This window comes from Danio rerio, chromosome 18 (genome assembly GCF_052040795.2).
Source record: "Danio rerio strain M-AB ecotype USA chromosome 18, GRCz13ab, whole genome shotgun sequence".
Classification (NCBI taxonomy): domain Eukaryota; kingdom Metazoa; phylum Chordata; class Actinopteri; order Cypriniformes; family Danionidae; genus Danio; species Danio rerio.
The window spans coordinates 20,832,386-20,856,078 of record NC_141038.1 but is presented as its reverse complement, the minus strand read 5'-3'; the positions used below and the strand labels follow the sequence as shown (position 1 = coordinate 20,856,078).

Sequence of the window (23,693 nt, the reverse complement as noted above, 5' to 3'; positions counted from 1 at the left end):
TATCATACACCTAGTGCAAGTTATTAGTTATACGCCTATGCAGGTCCAAATGCTGACACATTAATCAATACACACAGGATGTACAGCAATACACAAATATCTTTACATATGAAAAACAATTAAAAGATTCAAATGTTACAAAAACTATTATTTATAGATATATATATCTATTTTTTTATCTTTTTATCTATCTATCTATCTATCTATCTATCTATCTATCTATCTATCTATCTATCTATCTATCTATCTATCTATCTATCTATCTATCTATCTATCTATCTATCTATCTATCTATCTATCTATCTATCTATCTATCTATCTATCTATCTATCTATCTATCTATAATGTCATTAGCAGTATTATTAATTATATGCATATTTATATTTGCTTTTAAAAAAAACTAGTTTAGATTTATCCATCTGTCGGATTTTGGAGACAACATATGGGGTATAAGAATAGGACGTGTGTTTGGATATAACTCAGTTTCTTGACCACAACTCTTTATTATTTTTTATTTATTTGTTTGCTTACATACAGAACTGAATTTAGAAATAGTTTTGAAACTAATCTTTGCCTTCAACAAACAAAATCCCTACAGTGGAGAGAGTTTCCACCATTTCCTTACTTCATGAAAGTAAAGATTAACAGTAAAGAGAAAGTAAAAAGGCCGAACGGAGGAGGCTCGTTCTTTATCCTCACTCAGATGGTCTGTTTAACTGCTTTCTCACTAGTGAAGTGTTCAGTTACAAAGTTCGTCATGTAAATAGCAAATGTGCCACGCTTTTGCACCAAGCGCTTTAGATTTTGTGCTTTTTAAAGAGCCCCTATTATGGGTTTTTGAAAATTTTCCATGTAGTGTGTAACACAGCTCTAAGTGAAGGGAAATATCTAGCTAAGGCTTAAAGGGCCATGAAACCCCCTCGTTTCAGCAGGGTGTTTTCACACCTCCACTTTGGAAAAAGTCAGAAAAGTGGGCGTGTCCAGCTCTGTTTAGGGGGGAGTGTCGGAGGAACTAAAGTGGGATGGTGTGGGAGTGTCTATTTGTGCACGCGCGAGTTTCAGAGTCAAAATACACACCCACAGCGGACAATGTGACTGTGTTTACATGGACATCTGTAGTCGAATTATTTGCCAAATTATTAAAAGTTGGACTTTAACTGCAGTTTGGCTCTTTCATTCAGGGAATTCATTCATGCCTCTCGCGACAAACGAGATATTTGATTCAAGGAACTGCTGCAAGCGTGTATTTTTCATGCAATGTTTGATACCGCACGGCGAATGAGAGAGAAAAAAACTCCGCATTTCCCGGAAACTTAGATGCACACGGCAGGTAGTATCAGAAAGCCGCGTGTGTTATTCCGGTCACAAAATGCGGTGCTTACATTTCTGCACTCAGTGCACTAGTAACTTAATTCGATACGAACAAACTGAATAAACAAAGAGCACTGGTCGCTCACTTACCAAATCTGTAGAGACAGGACAATCACCAGCAACTAGAGCCGCGTCTTTATGAAGAGAATACTACAAGCGAATTCAGATTTCAGCGTTTGCAGATGAGAACAGCTCTCAGGTAAACAATAATCCTCAGACACGTAAGTTATTGTTGTCGAGCGTCGCGTACACTGTTAATCCACACGTGAGACTGAGCTCTCACAGAGAGAAAATGAAAATGAAACTTAACGGCAGCAAACTATAAAAGCAACACTTCACGCTTGTTTTGCCAACACAACGTGGCGTCTTTGTGGCGTAAACACGGTGACACTAATGAATATTAATGAAGTTCCACAATAGAGCGCGCTGATTGGTTTGAACCAAGCCTTACTCATGCATTAATGTATCACACTGTAAGACGTAATAAGACTCACTCTGGCACAGACGCCCAGTCTGCACGCTGGAATACACGCTATTATGTCATGGCCGTGACGCAGCTTCAAAAATTCGTTTCAAACAGGAAGTACAAATTTGCTTGAAATAACGCAAAAACAACCAATTTACACTTTTTAGTGAAATATAGGTGTCCTAATAGTGTTTTTAGCAGTGTGGGACACATATACGACTGTCAACAGCTCAAAAAATGTGTTTTGGTGTTTCGTGACCCTTTAAATCTGAAAGTGCACAGTGTTTAAAACTATTGATTTATTCATAAAAGAGTAAACTCATATTGCTTCAAATGAATCATCTTGATAATGAGTCTTTAGCCGATTCGGCTTGAAATTACGGGAGTTTTTCGGGATAAATAAAAAAACGCAAGGGTGGTGGGAGATGGATCTGAAATACAGGAGACTCCCGGAAAAAACAGGAGTATTGGCAGGTATGCTCACACATACACTCTGCACTCTTCAATGTTGTTGATAGCCGGGCATTTCACTCTGTATCTCGCTAAATGCTGTCGACCAATCTCAACTGACTGTCATCGGTCCAATCAGCTCAGATTAGCTTCGGGCTAAAAAGGGGTTTGGGAAAAAATTAATTACTAAACGAATCATATGGGAGTTGCTGGGATAATGGGGTAAAATAAATACATATTATAAGACAATGAAATTGTTTTTTGATCTTGCATGCATATCAGCCTGCTGCTGGAAACCGTTAAAACCAAAATATGACCCATATTTAATGTATTATAGGGGCTCTTAAAAATTAGAGCCCAGGATGTCAATCGTCAGGCTTGATCTTCTGGTTTTAGATTGCCAGCTAAATATTTTCCTGCAAAGCCTGTTGGGCACAATTATGCCTTCAAAATGGTATAAAACATTATAGGGGTGGTCAAATGTGTTTATATTATGTTATTTTAATTCTTTTTATTATTATTGTTAAGATACAGATTACTGCAAACATTTTTCCTCTATTTAATGAGCAGGCCGTTTATACATTTTGACGCCTTTTAGGGGGAAGCGATCATAAAACAACCATACAATACTGTATTTACATTTACAGCACCATTTATCTTGTTCTATATGTAAAATTGTATGTATACTTTTACTGTAAATTATTCAATAATTTTAACATTGTATTTACATTTACAGCACCATTTAGCTTGCTGTACATGTAGAATTTTATGTATACCTTTACTCTAAAATATACAGAAATTTTCCCATTGCAACTTTAAATGTTCTACAGCTAAATACAGTTCACATTACAGTTAAATACTGTGTTATTTACAAAGTAAATTTATGAAGGTATTTTATATTTTTGGAGAATGTTAGCCATTGGCAGATATACTATAGAAATCAATGGCTAACAATTTTCATCATTCTTCAAAATATCTTCTTTAGGGTTCAACAGGAAGAAACTCAGATATGAAATAAATGGAGTGAGTAAAATGATGAGGAAATGTTCATTTTTGGGGGGTAAACTATCCCTTTATTATTGCATGTAAACAGGGTCTGCCATTTTTGCGCATTCAAATGATCCAATTAAATCTCCTATAAATCAGTTGTTGAAACTAATCTAATATTATCATTATTATCAGAAATGTAATTTTCCCTGCAGCTAATAACCGTAATGTTACATGTTGCAAACATCTGTGAAGCTTCTCAATCTCACACCGTATCTTCGAGAAGCATTGGACACCATGAGCCTCAAGGGCTTTTCAGCATTGGGCCAATTCAGATGTAAAACATGCTGTCCTGCTGTTGAACAATGATCCACGCCACAACAAGTGACACTCACACATAAATTTACATCAAAGCATGCTGATCAGCCAGCAAAACATTGCAGCACGTTTTGCTCCAGGACAGACGGCACGACTCAGGTGGATGAAGAGAGCACGAGCACTCCACGAAGTCTTTGTCTCATCGATATGCACAACGAGGAGAAGTGTTTTCATTTTTGACAGCAAGGCCGGTTATAACCATGGTTACGAGGCTGTGTGTGTGGGTGGATGTGGGTGGCGTGGACACGCTGTGGTGGAGTCGTGATAATGGTGAAGGACGCAGAAGATGCCAGAGTGGAAAGAAATACTTCACAACTCTAAACCTTGCGTTGCGTGTAGGAGGACGAACAATGACTGGATATTCAGAGTGATTTTAGTCAGTGTGAAGAACCACAAATGCATCATAAGCGAGAACACAGAGCTTACAACAGAGCTCCAGAGCAAGATTATTAAACTGGCCTGGTCCAACAAATTCTACTGGTACTACAAACTGAAAAATAAATAAATTAAATCATGTTTCAACTGCAGATTTGAATAGTTTATAATTAAAACTTTGTATATTTCCCAGATACAGAAGTTTCTGTTCTGGGACCACAGGATTTTATCTCTGTTTCCGCAGAGAATGTTATTCTGTTGGCTTCATTAAACATGGACCTTTAGCATGCACTGGGGCGGTTTGCTGCCGAGTGTGACGTGGCTGGGAAGAGAATCAGCACCTCCAAGTCCGAGGCCATGGTGCTCCATTAGAAAAAGCTGGTTTGCCGTCCTCAGGTTGGAAGAGTCCTTACCCCAGGTGGAGGAGTTCAAGTATCTAGGGGTTTTGTTCACGAGTAAGGGAAAGATGGAACGTGAGATTGACAGGCGAATTGGTACAGCAGCAGTAGTAATGTGGTCAATGTACTGGTTAGTTGTGGTAAAGTAGGAGCTGAGAAAAAAGGTAAAGCTCTTAGTTTACCAGTCAATCCATGTTCCTACTCTCACCAATAGTCATGAGCTTTGGGTCATGACCGAAAGCACAAGATCTCAGATACAAGTGGCCGAAATGAGTTTCCTTTGCAGAGTAGCAGGGCACACCCTTATAGATAGGGTGGGGAGCTCAGTCACCCAGGAGGAGCTCGGAGTAGAGCCGCTGCTCATCCACATCGAGAGAAGTCAGCTGAGGTGGCTTGGGCATCTGTTTCGGATGCCTCCTGGACACCTACCTAGGGAGGTGTTCCAGTCATGTCCCACTGTGAGGAGGCCTCGGGGAAGACCCAGGACATGCTGGAAGAACTATGTCTCTCGGCTGGCCTGGGAACGCCTCAGGATCCCCCCTAGAGGAGCTGGAGGAAGTGTCTGTGGAGAATGAATCTGGCTGCCCCCACTACTCGGCCCCACAAAAGAGAATGAAAATGAATGAATAAATGAATGAATGAATGAATAATAATTTTTATTACAATGTCATGAAATTTGCTAGATTTTTAATAAAAATGTAAATAAATTATAGAATATAACGTAATTAAAAAATGTAATATGAACTATTATAGTAACTCTAATTGTGTTAGTTATATAAGTATAATATAAGTATATATGAGCGTAATATTAGGTAAAGACAAAAAGTTTCAATGTTTTGAAAATCAATGATGAAAAGGCATGAGGCAAAAAATACATTCACAAATTTATAATTTGTTGAACTGGTTTCTAAATCGTACAAATGTAAACAGTTTTTCATTACAAAACATAGGTGACCAATAGACAAACTAAAACCGGAAAATTAATGTGAATCACAAATTAACCTATAAAATTGGTTTTATTTTCTCTCCTAAATGTTGTGTCTTTCTCTTTAATAGTTCTGGATGCCTTCATAATAATATAAATAGTATAATAATATAAAAATATGTACAAAATAACATTACATTTCATTTCACAAAGCAAAATGCACATCAAAACTGAACTTGGTGCAGTCCTAACCTTGTTTTTCGCAACACACAAATTCACAGGGCCTTCCGCAAAATATATACATAGAAGATCAATTCATTTGTAGTGACAAGATCTTCTAATAAAGTAATAAATAACTGAATACTACTATCCAGTGAAATATTTACTCTACCCTTTGATACAGCATTATGTTTACATAAAAAGGGCAGATGCTTTCTCAGAAAAGATACAAAAACTGCTCGCGGTTTGAAACTTGCACACAGAAAAGCCTTTGAAGCCCAAAAAGAGCACTTGAAAGAATCCTAACACTGCTTCAGATTTTTCCATCTCTTAGACTTTCTGAAGAGTTGTGTGGACATCGAATGATCAAACACAGGAAATATGTGGTCAGCGTTACATGTTGTGCATGGGAACATGACTCTAAACTCAAAAACAAACCATTTTTCTCCAGTGAGAAGACCACAAAACTAAAGACCACACTGCATGTATGGAGTACATATCAGTAGTTAATATGCACATAAGTAAACTAATAGTTATCAACCAAATTTCCCCTGTTATTTGATTACATGAAGTATTGCAATCATCTTTTGCATCAGAAGTTTTGGTAGCACTTTGGGTCACAATTCATGCTAATAACTACTGGCGTATTAACTGCCTGTTATCAAGATATTAACTGTTCATACAGTCATAATGTATGATCTTATCATCCCTAATCCTACACAACACCTAAACCCAACTTCTATGATACTATTAATAAACAGATAATAAGTAGTTTATTAAGTTGGAGTGTTCTTTAATATTTTTATTAATACTGTGAATTGAGACCTAAACTGAAGTGTTACCAAAGTGGAAATGAGGCATTATTTCATGAATTATGTGGATATTATCGGACATGATATATGAACATTTAGTAAAGTCTCTAAATTAGTGTTTAGATTAGATGTTTTCATATAGGATATTGGATATCTCTTTTTAGAATAAAACTGTGCAACTTGATGTAAAGAACTGTAAGTTCTGCTGAAGTGCAGATGTAGGGTTGCACAATTACTTGAAAAAAAATTGTGATCTCGATTCGACGCCCCACAGGATCTTAATCCAGCATCTCGACAATTCAGTCAATTATATTTTCAAGTTAAAGAGAGAAGCGTAAAGCGGTCGCACAAGTCTTTACATTGCTTTCTATACGTTGCTCAGCAACATGGACACCTCCAATTGGTGTTGAAAGAGTCTCATACTGTATTTATAAGGTATAATTCACACAAAAATGTTTTCATGTAGTGATGTATTTCGTGGCCATGAAATGTTTGTACTTCAGTGAACAGAACTTGCATAGGCTATGAATAACAGGTAATAAAGTCGTAAATAACGTTCAGTTTGTTGTTTGATCGCATGGAAGTATGAGTTGCGTGTTTGTTTGTTTTTCTCTCAGAGGGTCGCGCATAAAAATATCCATTTAACAGTGTCAGTATAATTACTCTTGCCTATATAATGTTGAAGATAATGCCAGAGGGAATCTGATAATGACACTGATAAATGGATATTTTTATGCGCGACCCTCTGAGAGAAAAACAAACAAACACGCAACCCATACTTCCATGCGATCAAACAACAAACTGAACGTTATTTACAACTTTATTACCTGTTATTCACAGGCTATGCAAGTTCTGTTCACTGAAGTACAAACATTTCATGGCCTGTGAATAAGAATATCCATTTAATGCATAAAAATATCCATTTAACAGTGTCAGTATTCTAGTGTTCTGATGTAATCACTACTGTGCATTAACAACCAGAATATATTAAAGTCTGTTCCAAGTCCACCGTTCCAAGTCTATACACAATTGATCATTTTAACCAACAGTAGAACTACACATAGGCCTAATATTATTGTTGTTTTAGCTTATGTTTGACAAATAACAATAATAATAGCCTACTCATATAAACCTTTATATTAAACCTAAATTACTGTGATCTTTAAGCAAAACAAATATTGTGATTCTCATTTTAGTCAGAATTGTGCAGCCCTAGTTTGATGCAAAAGAAAATGCATTTTTAAATTTACTTAAAAAAAAGCCTTTTAATGGATATCTCCAGCCACAAATTAAAGAAAAGAAACAAAAGGAGTGTGTATTTTGAATTTGACATTGTCTTTACATTATAGAAAAAAAAAACACTTCACGAAAATCCTAAAAATCTAACAGGACTATTTAAAAAAAAAGTGTTTCACAGCAGTGTCTTTACCTAAACTACACTCCACAAATCATTCCTGTGGATTCATCTGAGCTGTCATCCCACAATGCACCGATTCAACTAGATCTCAGATAGAAGTACAATAAAAGAAGAAAATTAGGGAACAGATAAAACACAAGAATTATCAGACTCTTTTTGATGCGCTATAACGGCATTCATACACCCGGCAGCACTTTTAAGTAAAATGGAGAGCAGCAGATGGTGCCATGGCGTGTGCGTGTGTGTGTGCGTGTATATGTGTGATTGTGTAATACTGTAACACATTGCGGTTTCCTACTGATAAAAAAGACACAATGCAGCATTGAGCTCGTGGGAAACAATAGAAGCAGAGGTAGCACTGCCAATAGAGAGAGATCAAACAATATTGGCAGGATACAAAATTAGCATCATCAAATGCCAAAATCCAACAAAATCGGGCTTTGGACAGGATTTTTTTTAAAGAACAGCAGCATATTGCAAGGATAATACTGGTAAAAAACTAAAGTCTATCACATTTTTTTGTAATGTAAATGAGATGAGCAAAAATGCCTCACTGTTTCAACTTTAGAAGCAAATCGACAATCTATTTTTTTTTTTAACATATTCGGCAATCTTTTTTTGGTACTGATTTTATTTACATATTAACCTCATCTTTTGATATGATGTACTTTTAGAGAAAAATTATGTCCATATATGTGGACTCGTGGTCCGAATTTACATTAAACATTTTTTTTTCCTGACTTTTTTTTATGCATATATAACATTTACATTGTTTTAACATGTTTTGAATATCAGAGAGTAAACAAAAAAAAATTTGCCCCTTTTGGAAAGTTAAAAATTGTGTTTGGGACACTTCATATGCTGCAAAACAGTTGCAGAATGACACTGTATGTCTGTTACAAAATATAAAAAATTCAAAGTATTTTAAATAGCCACTGAAGAGCTAAAATGTGCTGTCCATGTATGTGGCCACAAAGCTGTAGGAGGTTAATCAACTCTGTGCTATCACACACATGCAAAAAATGGCTTTTTCTAGTTATTTAAAATAAGGAAACAACACAATTCTTAATTGTAAGGTTTACAGTCTTATTATTACATATTAAACCTCTTTAACATTTTTAAATGTAGATGCCGAATCACTGATTAGTGCTGGGAGTCACAGCTCCAATGGTTTATTTTATTTTCAAGATCTGAGGTGAGCTATCTACTGCTGCTTTCAGTAGTAACTTTATAGCAATAAATTTCATGTCAAATGACATTCAAACTTACATTATTAGAATTTTACACTGAATAAAGCACTTGAGGTCTGCCTGTGGTGATCATCGTCATAGTTTTCTGTTGTTCAGGTGAAAGAAATAGAAGCTGTTTCTAAAATATACATTTCAGGTGTTGGTTTACAAAAACTCCTTTTAATGTGAAGATATTCCTTCTATCGTGAGTAGGCATGTATGGACCATTATAAGATTCTGGTTGTATGATAACCTTGGATTAAAATATCATGGTTTCACGATATTGTGATTACTGCTCTAAAATATGTTCTTTTTTTAATGTCTGGGTGAAAAACTAAAACTTTTTCCTCTTTGAACACAATATATTTTATTTTGAGAAACTTTTAAAATATTTTGGAGCCGTAAACATGTCAGGCTGAATAATTCAAATGAATCATTGACTTCTGCTGTCTGCATTAGTTTAAAAAACATGGACATCTTTTCTGCTGGGGACACTGTTGTCTTAATTGTAAAACAAAACATAAAAACAAAACAAAAACCTACATATGCAATTGAAATGGTACAGCAGAAAAATTTGGCAGTTTTAAAACCTTGACTTTTCTAAACCACGGTATACCTTAAATATGTTTATCGTCCCATCCCTAAATGCGAAGTGTTGCTTTTAGTTTGAACATGGTTTAAATCAGCCTTAAATCAGCCTTTAGGCTCAATAGTCACACTCTTGTTGCTGTCTGGCAACCTGCACTTGCATGAAGCCATCAGGGGAGGAGCAGAGTGAAAATTGTGTTTTGAACCGGAGTGCAATAACTAGTTTGATTGTTTTAGGTTCAATTCACTTACATGCGTAACAACATTTAAGTTGACTTAATCGCTTTGTGTTGGGACAACATGAAGGAATAGTGTGGATTACAGCATATTTTTTTGGATGCAGTTTAAATAAATAAACTATTGGTTTGTAATATTAATTTTGCTATGTATTCTTTTATACACTCTTCAAAAACCCTATACTTTTGTGGCCAATACATTGGTGCATTTAAATCTTGTCTCAAAAAGAGAGTTACTTCATATTTACAAATGGAAACTTGCTTCGCTAGCTATTGAATGCATTTCCAGCTGCATTTATTGACCTGAATTGACAAATTGTAACTTCATAAAAAGAAGTGATACATTTATATCAATAAGTAAGAACATACATCTAAGTATTAACCTTTCTCCAAGAGATAGGCTTGCCACGACCTTTATTATTTAAAACCGAGACTTCTGGGAAAGAAAGTGTTGTCGGTATTTAACATTCCAGTGAGCCTTTCTATAACTCTGACTTCCACAGGATTGAATCACCGCTACACACAAACACACACACACAAATTCCAAAGCAACTCGCCACAGCCTGTCCTGCTTTCCAGGAAGGAATGTAATACTGCATAACTGTCAATTTCCCAAACGCCACTACTAAAGCCCAGCTACTCCTTTATTTATGCAGAAATAATAGCCAGTTTCTATATTACAAGCCAACAGCTTTATCCTTAATTATCAGTCCCTTAATGCCAAATGGAGAGAGTACAAGAGGAGGAAAAGTGTCTGAGATGTCTAGTGAGCTTGAAGAAACAAGAGGCAATGACACGCACCACTGGCTCAGGCTGTTAGGATTGTCATTGGCTTGGATTCAAAAGGAGAAAAATAACAGGCTTGCCAAATAAAGGTAGAAAAGACAGGCAGAGGTGGTCCTTACTGTCTGTCATTATGTCTTTCTGTTTGGATGTGAAGCTGATAAACAAATTAATTCAATGGATGATGATATTTGGCCTGACGCACTCATTTTCAGATGTGGACAATTGTTGTTGGTACCCTTCAGTTTTGTCCAGGCCAGTTTCATTAGTTTGACTTTTTTTAATGCTTCTGTTAAGCCACAATTTAAAAGCAATATTTTATTTTCATTAATTTATTTTCAGCCAGTTTTGATTTATCTGTATTATTTTATTACTTTTGTCTTTCTTCAATGGACGTGTACCAACAATTAGTATGTAAGTCAAAATAATTATCTCTCTTTTGAATTGTTTTATTTTATTCTTTTTCAAACTTTTCCCAAGTGATGTTTAATAGGACATTTTTAACGCCTTTTTTAATCTGTGGAAAGCTTCCTTTTATTTTGGCTAGAATAAAAGCCCATTTCCATTTTATTTAACGTCAATATTATTACCCCTGTAAAAAATAAAATAATGTTCACTTTCTTGTTTTTTTGTCTACTGCTGTTCCTGATTGGCTGGTTCACCTAAACTTGGTACAACCAATCCTGACACTTTTTTATGCTGATTGGTTCCTAAGTAACAACTTGGTCCCGGTCTCAGCCAATTAGATCACTCCAGCTCGCTATATTGACCTTATTCTAAAATGCGGAAGTGTGCCTGTTTTCGCGATTGTCTTAGAACTTCCGATTCAGTCGCCTATGGGAGAAATGACAAGGAATAATAAACGGCACAAAATGGCCAAACTACTTGCTCAACAAACAAATGTTTGCATGACTACACAGATCAAGTAGCATAATATAATAATAAAATATTAAATTGCAACATCAAGCAGCGTAACGAGCAGTTGTTAACGTCAAAAAATGAATGGAAGTGAATGTGACCGGAAGTCGCGAGACAAAAAGATTCAAATGGCAGCGCCCACTCGTCAGCTGAGAATAAGGTGAATATATATGTTTTGTCTGTCGTCAGTTTTGTTAGTTACTTTGAGTACAATCTTTTGAGTGTTTGTTTGAACCAGATCCTTGGTCAAGTGTGAAACCCCACTCCCCTAGACTTCCCAGGGGAGAAACACCAAGTTAAGTGTTGTTTGTTGTGGGGCTTTTTTCCCCCTGATCTCACTCTCCCCTACTTTTTTCAGCTACTTTTCCCCTTATGTATCATATTTTCTCTTACTAAAGCTACCTCTCCTCTAACCTGTCTACTCCTGAAATGTGTGATGTTTATGTATGGTTGGAGGGGTCCAATTTCGCTGCATGTAACAGTGTTTCTGACAAATAAAGCCTTTTTTTTCAAAATCATCATCATCATCAAGACTTTAAGTTGTACTTTAAGCTTTAAGTAGAAAAGATCCTGCAGTTTTCCCACAATTCTAGGATAGCTGAATTCGAAGAAAAGTTAACAAAAAGTCGCATTTTTTTTGCATTCCTGCAAAATTCTTAATTTAAATGCAAACTAATGGCTAAATACTGTATGTGATAAAACAACCTATTAAAACCTCGCCACAGCAAATTGATCAACCTTCATTTATCTACACCAAGTTAGAAAATTTTACACACACAAGCTAGCCCTCAATGTTTTAGATCTTGACAAGACACCAACATGAAGAAGCTTTATTTAGATTATATTTTTATATTATATTATGGCCACAGCCATAAAGCCCTGCAGCCGAAGACCAGTTTCTAACTAAAGCTAAGCAGGGCTGGGCCTGGTTAGTACCTGGATGGGAAATCACAGGGGGAAAACTAGGTTGCTGTTGGAATTGTGGCGTTAGTGAGGCCAGCAGGGCATGCTCAAGCTGCGGTCTGTGTGAGTCCTAATGCCCTAATATAGTGAAGGAGACACTATACTGTCAGTGAGCACCGTCTTTCGGATGAGGTGGTAAACCAAGTTCCTGACTCTTTGTGGTCATTAAAAAAAACCATGGCACTTCATTGTAGGGGTGTAACCCAAGTGTCCTGGCCAAATACCCTCCATCGGCCCTTACCCAGCATGGCCTTGCAAACACCCCCATCCCCCGAATTGGCTCTATCCCTGTCTCTCCCCTCTACCAATAGCTTGTGTGGTTAGAGCACTGGTACTGTTGTCCTGTGGCTGCCGTTGCATTATCCAAGTGGATGTTGCACACTGGTGATGGTGTCGAGAGATAAATGTCTGTCATTTTTAGCGCAAAAATCACCAAACAAAAAAGAGAAAAACTAGGAGGTCTGTATTATGCACCGTCGCCATGACAAAGAAATCAGTTATTAAAACTATTATTTAAAAAAATTATTAACAAAATTATTTCCTTAAAAACTGTTTTAAAGGAGAGCTAACTAATTTGACTTCAACTGGCTATGTTCAGCGACGTGTTGGTGCAGTCGGTAGTGCTGTTGCCTCACAACAAGAAGGTCGCTGGTTCGAGCCTCGGCTGATTTAGTTGGCATTTTCTGTGTAGAGTTTACATGTTCTCCCCGCATTTATGTGGGTTTCCTGCGCATGCTCTGGTTTCGCCCACAAGTCCAAAGACATGGGCTACAGGTGAATTGGGTAAGCTTAAATTGTTCGTAGTGTATGTGTGTGAATGAGAGCATATGGGTGTTTCCCAGTGATGGGTTGCAGCTAAAAGGGCATCCGCTGTGTAAAACGTATGCTGAATAAGTGGGTGGTTCATTCCGCTGTGGCGACCCCAGATTAATAAAGGGCCCAAAAGAAAATAAATGAATGAATGAATGGCCATGTTTCGTATTAAGGACTTTTTGGCCTCTGCAGATTGTAAACGAACGCATAACCTTTAAGTACTTTATCTCTTCAGTTCTGCTATGATACTTCCCTTTGAGCCTAATTTATAGCTGAACAGAACACTACAGAGAGAGAGGTGTTGTGCTGGCAGCTCTGACCAAATGTGATAAGGTATTCTCATTGATCTCAGTGGCAGGAGATGACGCTCTTTTATGTGCATCCGACAGATACTAAACAACACTAATATATGGGTCATTTCACGAACAGCACACATTTTTGTGCTCCTCCTCGTTAAAATGACTTGAACAATAAATAACTGGGACTAACTTTTACTGAGCTAATATTGATGTTTTTTTTCTATGCAGAGCAAAAAAGTAATCCAGGTAGTATGTATTAAGGTGTCTGAAGCGTTTATGATGATGAATTTCAGATAATTTTAGTAAAGAAAATTTAAGATACACATTAAAGGGAACACCCAAAATATCTGTCACTTTTTAATTCATTAAAAAAAGAAAAACATTATGCCTAAATAATAAATGTGCATGTATTGATGCTGTTGTCTCATCTGTATGAAATGAAATTAGATGTGCATCTCTAGCAAAACTTGATATTTGATATTCGTACAGAAAAAACAAAACAAAAACAGAGGATATGAAAATGGAAATTGTTTTTGCAAAATTTAATGGCATGAAATTTATGAATATATGATTTTGTGCACCTATTTATGAACTATTATAGACTTAATTTGTAAAGAGATAAATTAAGACATTTTAAAAAATCATGTTTATTACATTAGAAAGAAATATCATAAGCTTACCAAAGCTGCAATTATTTTTAATATAAAAAACTGTCAAAACTGCAGTATATTAAAAAATAATCATAATAAAGCTTTTTTACAATCTAAAATGACTTTTCTTTGTTTTAATATATTTTAAAATACAATATATTGCTTTGAGGGAAAAGCTGAAAGTTCAGCTTTGTTAGACTTCATTTCAGTGTCACAGGACCCTCTCATAAATAAATATAATATGCTGATCTTTGTGCTAAAGATTTTTTTATAATTTTATAAGAGCTTATAATTAGGGCTGGGCCGATAAACGATATTATATCGAATCGAAGGTGAATCGAATGATTCAAATCGAACGAATAGATCTAAAAGCATTAACAACTTATATCGACATATATATCGTTACTGTTCCATATACAAAATAATTACAGAGATTGCATTTTTGTCATATCGCCCAGCCCTACTTATATTATCATATTATTATTAATGGTGAAAAGAAACATTTGTTCTATATTCAACAGTTCTTGCGAGTATACATTATATAACACAGTTCTGCCTTTCTTAAACACTGCTTATAATAACTATATAGTGTCATGACCTCAAGAGCCAAGCACCATGTCTAAATAATCTGTAAGCCTTTACTATAACCTGTTACATGTCTAATAGCCATAATCTAACACAAGAATGCAGCTTGACAACTGTCCCAACACACAATTTACCACTTAAAAGGCATACTTTGATAAAATGTTTAAAATACGACCACAGAATGACCCATATTTTCAATTATATACGTCAATTAATAATTACTTGAAGCATTAAGTATGTTTTATAATTCTGTGGACTCTTACAAACATGTCATCAACATGCCACAAATTTATGTCGATAACAATAAGCTCCAGACTTTTTTACTCTTTATTAATCTAAGAACTAATCACACAGCAAAAATGGGAATCTAAAAGTGTGTTGATACATGCACAGAATTTTCAGCCACCGAAAATGTATTGTCTGAAAATGTTATGCCATTTAATGGACCCTCTAATTTTTGTGGCTGCAGTCATTGTTGGGGTACTCTTTTAAATCTAGAAGCATTAACTACTCATATCTAAATATATATAGTTTTCGTTTAATATGCAAAATAATTACAGAGATTGCATTTTTTTCCATATCGCCTAGCCCTACTTATAATATTTTCTAATTATTAATAACATTGAGAAGAAACATTTCTTCTATATTGTACACCTCTGATGAACATATATTACATAACACAGTTCTTTCTACACTGTTTATAAGAACTATGTAGTGTCATGACCTCAAGAGCCAAGCACCATGTCTAAATAATCTATAAAGCTTTCCTATAACCTGTTACATACCTCATAGCCATAATCTAACACAAGAATGCAGATTTACAACTGTCTCAACACACAATTTACCACTTAAAAGGCATACTTTGATACAATGTTTAAAATTCGACCGCAGAATGACCCATATTTTTAATTATATAAGTCAACTAATATTCACTTGAAACATTCAGTCAGTGTGTTTTATAATTCTGAGGACCCTTACAAACACCATCAACAATATCCACTCTAGTGCCAAATTCAATCATTTAGCAAGGCTAAATCTATTAAACATCTATTGAAGGAGTTAAACGATATGCTTAATGAACCTGATAATGCATGAATGAAGCAACACTGTATTTGTGAAGTCTTCAAACAAGCCTATTCGACACAAAATGACATCGTAAGACTCAATCCCACTCACTCTGTGGCCCCGGTGCCGTTGATAGCGTTCCCATCTGGAATTGGGTTCAGTTGGATCGGCTCTGGCTTCCTCCTTTTCTGCATGATGAATCCTAATAGCTGGCTTCTCGGCAGCAGACGAAAAAAAAGACTCAAACAGAAGCAATCTGATCCGCAGACTACACCAACTCACCCGCCGACAGAGCAGTGATGCATAAGCTATGAATAGCCTATCACACCCTACCAATGGCTGTTTGCTTTACAATAAATAAATAAATAAACACAGAATGCAGCTAACGACAGTCTCGCATGGTCTTCTTGCGGGTACGATAGTGGTTGTTTCGAAAAATAGCTTATTTAGAGTATTTCTATGGGTGTGCGACAGCAGAGGATGGGTGCTGAGATTGTCTCTTTACGTCATGAAAATATTTACATCTGTCTTCCGGACAGCATGACCGCGTGTGGGCTATAACTCCATCTGCTGGTGGAAACGTGGTAATACTATATCGTTTCTCATAGGCCTGCAGTCTAACTAAAGGGTTAGTTCACCTCAAAATGAAAAATTGGTGTTAAAGGAATAGTTCACATAATGTAAAAATTAAAATTGCCCCATTATTTACTTACTCTTAAGACGTCGCATCGGTGTATATGACTTCTTCTGTCAGACAAACTCAGACAGAGTAGTTTTGAATTGAATCCAGTATCTTCTACTGTATGTTGTATAGTGGTGTTGAGTAGTAGAGAGCGGGAATGATTTTAACACATTTTTTCTTTAACACCTAAAACTATCCTTTTTTTTAGCTAGATGACTGAAACTTTTAGGCAAAGTACCCACATTTATATATATGAATCTATATGACAGACTTTGTGAGATGATGACAAATACAAAGGTGTCATTTGTTACAACCTACCTTACGACTAGGTAAATTGTAACAAGTAGACAAAATGCAAGGGTACTACAAGTGATATGCCACAACAATAGTTTTATTGTAAATAAATGACTGCAACAATATGTTCATATTTTGTGCTTATGCATGCACATGGGCATTTGTGTGTGCATGTCTGTACATGCACATTCATGTGTGTGTGAGTAATTGTGTTTATTTTAAATTAGCGTGTTTCAACCTACCCCGCCACATTCACCTATTGTTTAGCTAACTGTATTTGCATGGTGCTGAGAAATTAGCAGGTGGTTGATCCATTTGTTACTAGAGAAACTACAGTTTGACCTGATATAACTCATACAACATCATCTACAACAGTAGCGGTACTAAACAAAATATTATCTTATTGTTGTTGTTTTTTTACTTTCCTACCTCAGAATTCAATTTTCTGTTGTAGCTTCTGGAGAGCTTGCAAGACTGACTGAAACATCTCCAAGTGTGAATGTCATGGAAACCTGGGGAAACTAAAATTGTCACATGACCCCGATCTTATCCCTGATTCATGAAATTGGTAGTTACAACTCTTCCTGCGTTTCAACTATACCTGCTCTCCCTCTACCCATTTTTCGAACTTTCCAATAATCCATGTGCAGCCAAGTGGTTAATCCATGTCTTATGAAGTGCACTTATGTGTTTTATAACAAAAAATAGGTCTATTCTTGAAATTAAAACTTCAGTTATTGATATTCAGTGGCTGCCAAATGCAACAGACAACTTGACCTCTGACTTGACTAATGATATGATGCATGATGTGCAAATTTGTAGCATAACAGTAATATACTTTATGATGTTATACAGTAATGCAATTGTTTTGTTCTCGCCATCCTATTCTGTGGTAATTGAACTTTGTGGTGTTTCCTGTGAGATGCATCTTTTTCAGAATTTCAGCTATGATCGCATCTTACATCATGTGTCATCCAAAGAGTCAGAGATCATATGCAGCCAAGAATGTCTAAAAATGCAGCTGTAGAACATATCGATGCACATGTGTTAATCTCTTGGCAGTGTATAGGTTAATTTTATGGCTTCACACATATAATGAAAACAAAATAAAATTAACACATGAGGATGAAAATACAATGTCCTTAAGAGACAGTTGACTCCCAAAATGAAAACATACTCATCATTTACTTACCCTCAAGTGGTTCCAAACCTTTATGAGTTTCTTTTTTCTATTAAACACAAAAAAAGATAATTTGAAGAAAGCTGAAAACCTGTACCCATTGACCTTTTTAGTAGATAAAATAAAAAAAAAACCTGTTGGTTACAGGTTGTCAACATTTTTCAAAATATCAAACTCGATCTTGAACACAGTCTTTTGTGTTTAACAGAAGAAAGATACTCATAAAACAAATAAAGGTGGCACAGTTGGCTTAGTGGTTGGCACTGTCACCTTACAGCAGGAAGGTCACTGATTTGAGTCCCAGCTGGGCCAGTTGGCATTTCTTTGTGGAGTTTGCATGTTCTCCCTGTGTTTGCATGCGTTTCCTCCATGTGCTCCCGTTTTCCCCACAGTACAAAGACATGTGCTATAGGTGAATTGAATAAACTAAATTGGCTGTATGAGTATGAGTTTGTGTATGAAAAAGGGTCTTTTCCAGTTCTGGGTTGCAGCTGGAAAGGCATCCACTAAATAAAACATAAGCTGGAATAGTAGGCGGTTCATTCTGCTGTGGTGACCTTTGAAATAAAGAGACTAGCTGAAAGAAAACGTATCTGTGCAAGAAACATAAAAATGTTTCTGTAAATTATTTACAGAAATATTACCTTTTATTTATTTTGGCAAACATTCTTGAGCTTAACTTCCTTATTGATATCACATATGTGGACATAATCTTAGGTCAAAAACGGAAAAAGTACTGGCAGCTCATTACACAGACTTTTTATTGTAGTAATATTATTATTATGTACATTAAAAACAGAAAAATGTGCTAACATAATATATATATATATATATATATATATATATATATATATATATATATGTGTGTGTGTTTGTGTGTGTGTTTTGACGGTTAAACTACTGTAAAAAAACTAAAACTAAACATTTATTCATTCATTCATTATTTTTTCGGCTTAGTCTCTTTATTTTTTCGGCTTAGTGGTTTGATCTAATTATTGATGGATTTGTTTATGAAAATATTGAGAACCCCCTTTGACTTACCTTTTCTTGCACTGTAAAAAGTGTTACTTAAATAAAACTTAAAAAAATTAAGGCAACATTTTCCAATTACTTTTTGTAAGTTTAGTGAACTTCTTGTTATTTTGATTTGGTAAAAATCAATATTATTATTTTACCGTTTGCAAAAAAATTAAGTAGAGTCTACAATATAAAGCAAAATTTTTGAGTTTAACCAAAGTGTTAAAGATCAGTATATTGATCAAATAATACTTAATTAAAATAAGTAACATTTAAAATAAAAAAAAATTATTTATTTCATTTTAATTAAATCATATTCTCTATTACTCTTAGTTTATACTAATTATTTTTTAATTCAACTTTAATAAGGAAAGAGAGGTATTTGTCAAATGTTTATTACTCTAACATTTGCCATACACAAACAACTGGGTGCACTTATTATCAATTTATAATCAAAAGTTTCTATAATCAATTTTATTGTTAATGTTGTAAACATTAACATTAAAAATTACAGAAACTTCTAACCTCATCTTTAAGCGCAGCATAGAAGACCTTTAAATGCAATCTGTACACTAACAATAAAATACAGTGAATCTTGACCTGAGCAATTTACATAAACAGACTAGCTTAAGTGCACAGTACAGTACATTTTCATATGTACTACAACATTGAAATAAAAAAATAAAGTGCCTCTGATCTCAGCATTTGACATAACAAAACAAACTTTGCCCCATATATACAAAAGCAAATCAAATGCCCATATTTGCTGCAGACTTATCCAGAAACTGAAGAAGTTGGTGCGTGACTACCACATTGTTCCAAGTCAAACTGTCCATTGAACAAAAGTGATGAAGCAAAGAAACAGAACCTCTGAGCGGCAACTAATTAACTAACTCAGAAGTTTTTGTGTCATGAATCAGGAGGAAGACTTTGGACGCAGTGTGTCAAGTCCCACAAAATGTCTTTGAAACACCTGAAATGTTTTGCTGAGTTGTGGTGGATACTGCAAGTTCATAGCCCTGGCGTGGTTTCCAAGACGAGTAAGCACAGGGATGCCCTCAATGATGATGCCCACCACATCTGGAACACGGCAGATATATATCTGCATATTGCGCATTTTCAAGTCTTCATAGACACTGCTCTCTGTTTTTCCCTGTATGAGAATAAACAGAACAATAAGTGGCAAAACTGAAAAAGCCATTCTGACAGTTTTATTGTCAGATGATTATGATTTTGGCATAATGTAAAACAAGGATTTTACTTTTGTGAAACTGCAGTTAAAAATGACATTATTTTTTAAATCAAGTCTACAAGCAACTAAAAGTCCAAAAGGTTAACTTGGGACCCTGGTTCCTGCATATTCATTTAGGTGTTTGTAGGCGTGTTTCGAATGTTTGACAGAGCTCCATCTTTGTACTATAATTCAGTCAGACATAAGATTGATATCTGAGGAATGTGTGCCTTTCCCAAAAAAGTCAAACTATGCTTTTTAAACAACACTTACATAGTAGTCAGAGATCAGCTTTTGCCCACTCTCTCCCATGTATTCAATGAGGCATCTCAGAGCCACGTCTCTCTTCCTCACCACAGAGGTACTTGAATCCTATAGTTGGTAAGTGAATAATGAAAAAACTGAATATTGCAGGCAATATAACTACAAACGTAAAATGTCATTATCAGTGTGGTTCTGTACAACCTATTCAACAGAGTTCAACTATCTATCTATCTATCTATCTATCTATCTATCTATCTATATATATATATATATATATATATATATATATATATATATATATACACATACATACATATATATACACACACACAGACACGCACATATACATATATACACAAATAACACATATATACATATATATATATATATATATATATATATATATATATATATATATATATATATATATATATATATATACACATACGCACATACATATAAACAGACACAGACACACGCTTTTTTTATATTTACCCTTAAAATTAATGACTTTGTTTTGCACTATTTACCTATTAGGTAAGATGAGTAAATAAAGTACTTATTGCATAAACATGCATCAGCCACATTGTTACCATGTTTGCCTTACCTGTATCAGTTCCAATAACTCCAACTGATGTTTTCACCAGTCGCTGCACCCTTCGCACTAAACAGGTCAAGAAGTTTTGGAGTGTATTTGTCCAGCTGGGACATAAAAACCGATTCTTGTGGAACACCAGTACACCTTTGGAATTCTTCATTTATCTGTAATACATCAATTGTTTGTCTGTTATTTGGAACCAAATGTGTAAAGAATTGGCAACCTTTTATTCCTATGTAATGAAATCCTCCATAAAACATGTGAGGTAAAATTTTCAGTATGTGTTCAGCAAAAAGTGTGTCTAGCATTACATAAACATCTTTGTTCACCATTATTTGCCAAGCAGCATGTCATTGATAAATCATTTACCTGGGCAGGCCATCTTTCTTTAATTTTTGCACATCTGGGCTCTGGACAACCACTTCCATTCTCCCCCAGCTATATGTCCTAGCCATCATGTCATTTATGCTTCTGACATCTCTCTAAAAAAGCAACACAAATTAAAAGAAGAGTTTAGGTAAACATCAGGATCATTGATAATATTGCAATGCAAATAAACATTTAATCTTTTAAATTGAACAAATGATTTAAGGCAAATTAAAATATTTCAAACAAATTATCAAAAGATAAAGTTAAACCTTTAACAATTTTTCTGATACATTGCAGAGATAGGTGGTAAAAATATAATGTCCTCATCTTTTTCAATCAAGCAGGAAATACATTTGTGACTACAAACTTAGCCGTTAACTTATAACTGACACATGTACGAGTAAGATAGCCCATGCTAGTGGTGTTCTGCTAGCTAATTCGGAAAGAGGCATAACATTTAAGACGAATGATTTGAGACAGAATAATTCACATTCACCAAAGCTATACTAGACAAACAAAATGACAATGTTTTTTTTGTAAAAGTACACAAAACAAAGTAGAAACATAATCTGGCAATATATCTAACATATTTCGATCCTACGTTTGCGATAGTTGTTTTAATATTAATGTTAAATTCCGTACTTTCGGTAAGGCCGCATGGCGCTTGCAAAACTGACAAACTTAACCGTTACTGTCATGAAAGGCGACTTGTTTACATTTTACAGTGCAATAAATGCGTGCTCAGTCGGCTAAAACCTAACTTTATGCAATGTAAATAGTTACTTACATGTGTTGCACGTTGTATAAAGCCCTCAAAAACTCCACAGAACGTCGAAACTGGTCCGGTACAGGTATGAGCAACGATGTCGTTGCTCTGCATGCGTGCTGCGTCATGTGGGCGGGTCGTGAAGTTTTACTTTGGATATAAACACTTAAATAGAGTTTTGTAGAAGCAATTTATTTTGAAGGTCAGTAAAACACAATTTTTTTATGGGTAATAATAAGTTACAAAAACAATCGCAATTTTTACTTATGTAAAACTTAAATTAATTCAAAATGGAAAGGTAATCAATTTATTGGAAGAAATATACTTTTTAAAATTAATTCCTATGGACAACACCCTTGAAGAACTTTTTACAGTGTGCTTTATTAAAGTTCACTCTTCATCCGCGGAATAATAGTCCTCCTGACCGGATGAGCAGTGCAGGTGTGGCGGTAGCCCCTGCTCCTCCTCCAGATGCTCCAGCGCACGGATCTCCTCCAGTATGTCTGCCGGTAAGCTGATCTCCAGCGGCCGCTCCATCAGCAGCAGTTTCCGGCAGTAGTGTCTCTCGGTGCGGTCTACGGGCTTCGGAGGGAAAAGCTCGGTGCTCAGCAGGGCTTTGATCGGCCGGTCCCGGAGGTTTATCCGCAACACGCGGTGCGGTCTCCCGGGCACCCGCGGAGGTCGAAAGTCCCACCAGTTCTGCTCGGTTTCCCGCAGGAAGTGCTGCAGGTTCCGCAGCTTCAGCAGGCTCCGGGGCCCGCGGGTGGGGAAGCGCAGCTCGTGCTCGAGCTCGAAGTCTTCTATCCAGTCCCAGTGCTTGGGTCTGGTCCTCCGTTTGACTTGTCGGCGGAAGGCCTGCAGCTGCTGGTATTTGCTGTGGATGTAGGAACAGCACTCGTTTATCTGGGCCGCGATGGACCTCGCAGTTCTCGCAATCGTCTTCGCCATCGCGCGCTGGGAAACAGTGTAAACAGCAGTAAAGTGGAATGTAAGTTTGATAATCCGACAGAGAAATGACGGTTTAAAAGAACCCGCGCGTGTTCCGAGAGTGACGTCAGAGCCAGCAGCACGCGCCTTCCAAAAATGACGTCAATCCCAGCAGCCAGTAGTTGTTGTTACAAGTGATTATTTTCTGTACTTGAAGATTTGGGGAACTTACTGTGTTATGAACGCTTTATGACTGTTCGTGACTTTCCTACTCACTAACTCTGGCAATAGAGACAGACCTATAGAAAACCATTAAACATAATGCATTCAGGTCTCCAAGCTATTCTGAAGCCATTGTCTATTACAAGTTTGAATTGACTTTAAAGTGAAAATAAAGTCCCTGCTTCAAATCAAACAGCCCAAGTCCATATAACTTTC

General features: G+C 35.9%; 2 protein-coding genes across 3 annotated transcripts in view; both read right to left on the bottom strand.

The window, feature by feature from the left end:
• map2k1 (mitogen-activated protein kinase kinase 1) overlaps nt 1-16,422 on the bottom strand; it is a 32,515-nt gene extending 16,093 nt beyond the window's left edge. The window contains 1 exon segment of the mRNA NM_213419.2: nt 16,039-16,422. Within this exon segment, the coding sequence (NP_998584.2) occupies nt 16,039-16,121 (83 nt within the window). The 5' untranslated portion in view covers nt 16,122-16,422.
• A 3,057-nt stretch (nt 16,423-19,479) lies between these two features.
• LOC137488273 (uncharacterized) lies at nt 19,480-23,384 on the bottom strand. Of its 2 annotated transcripts, XM_087293132.1 has the most exons (6): nt 22,654-23,384; nt 22,350-22,478; nt 21,563-21,675; nt 21,203-21,357; nt 20,605-20,703; nt 19,480-20,253 (listed from the first exon to the last, which is right to left on the bottom strand). In XM_087293132.1, exon 1 carries the CDS (start codon nt 23,274-23,276, stop codon nt 22,719-22,721), a length of 558 nt encoding a protein of 185 aa, XP_087149258.1. In that variant the 5' UTR covers nt 23,277-23,384; the 3' UTR covers nt 19,480-20,253; nt 20,605-20,703; nt 21,203-21,357; nt 21,563-21,675; nt 22,350-22,478; nt 22,654-22,718. The 2 variants fall into 2 exon arrangements, with proteins under 2 accessions (XP_087149258.1, XP_087149257.1); XM_087293131.1 differs by having other exon boundaries at nt 22,350-23,384.
• Nucleotides 23,385-23,693: the final 309 nt, after the last annotated feature.

Bases quoted from the DNA above. Each gene is read 5' to 3' on its own strand.
- LOC137488273 (XM_087293131.1), bottom strand. From the start codon at position 23,276: ATGGCGAAGACGATTGCGAGAACTGCGAGGTCCATCGCGGCCCAGATA.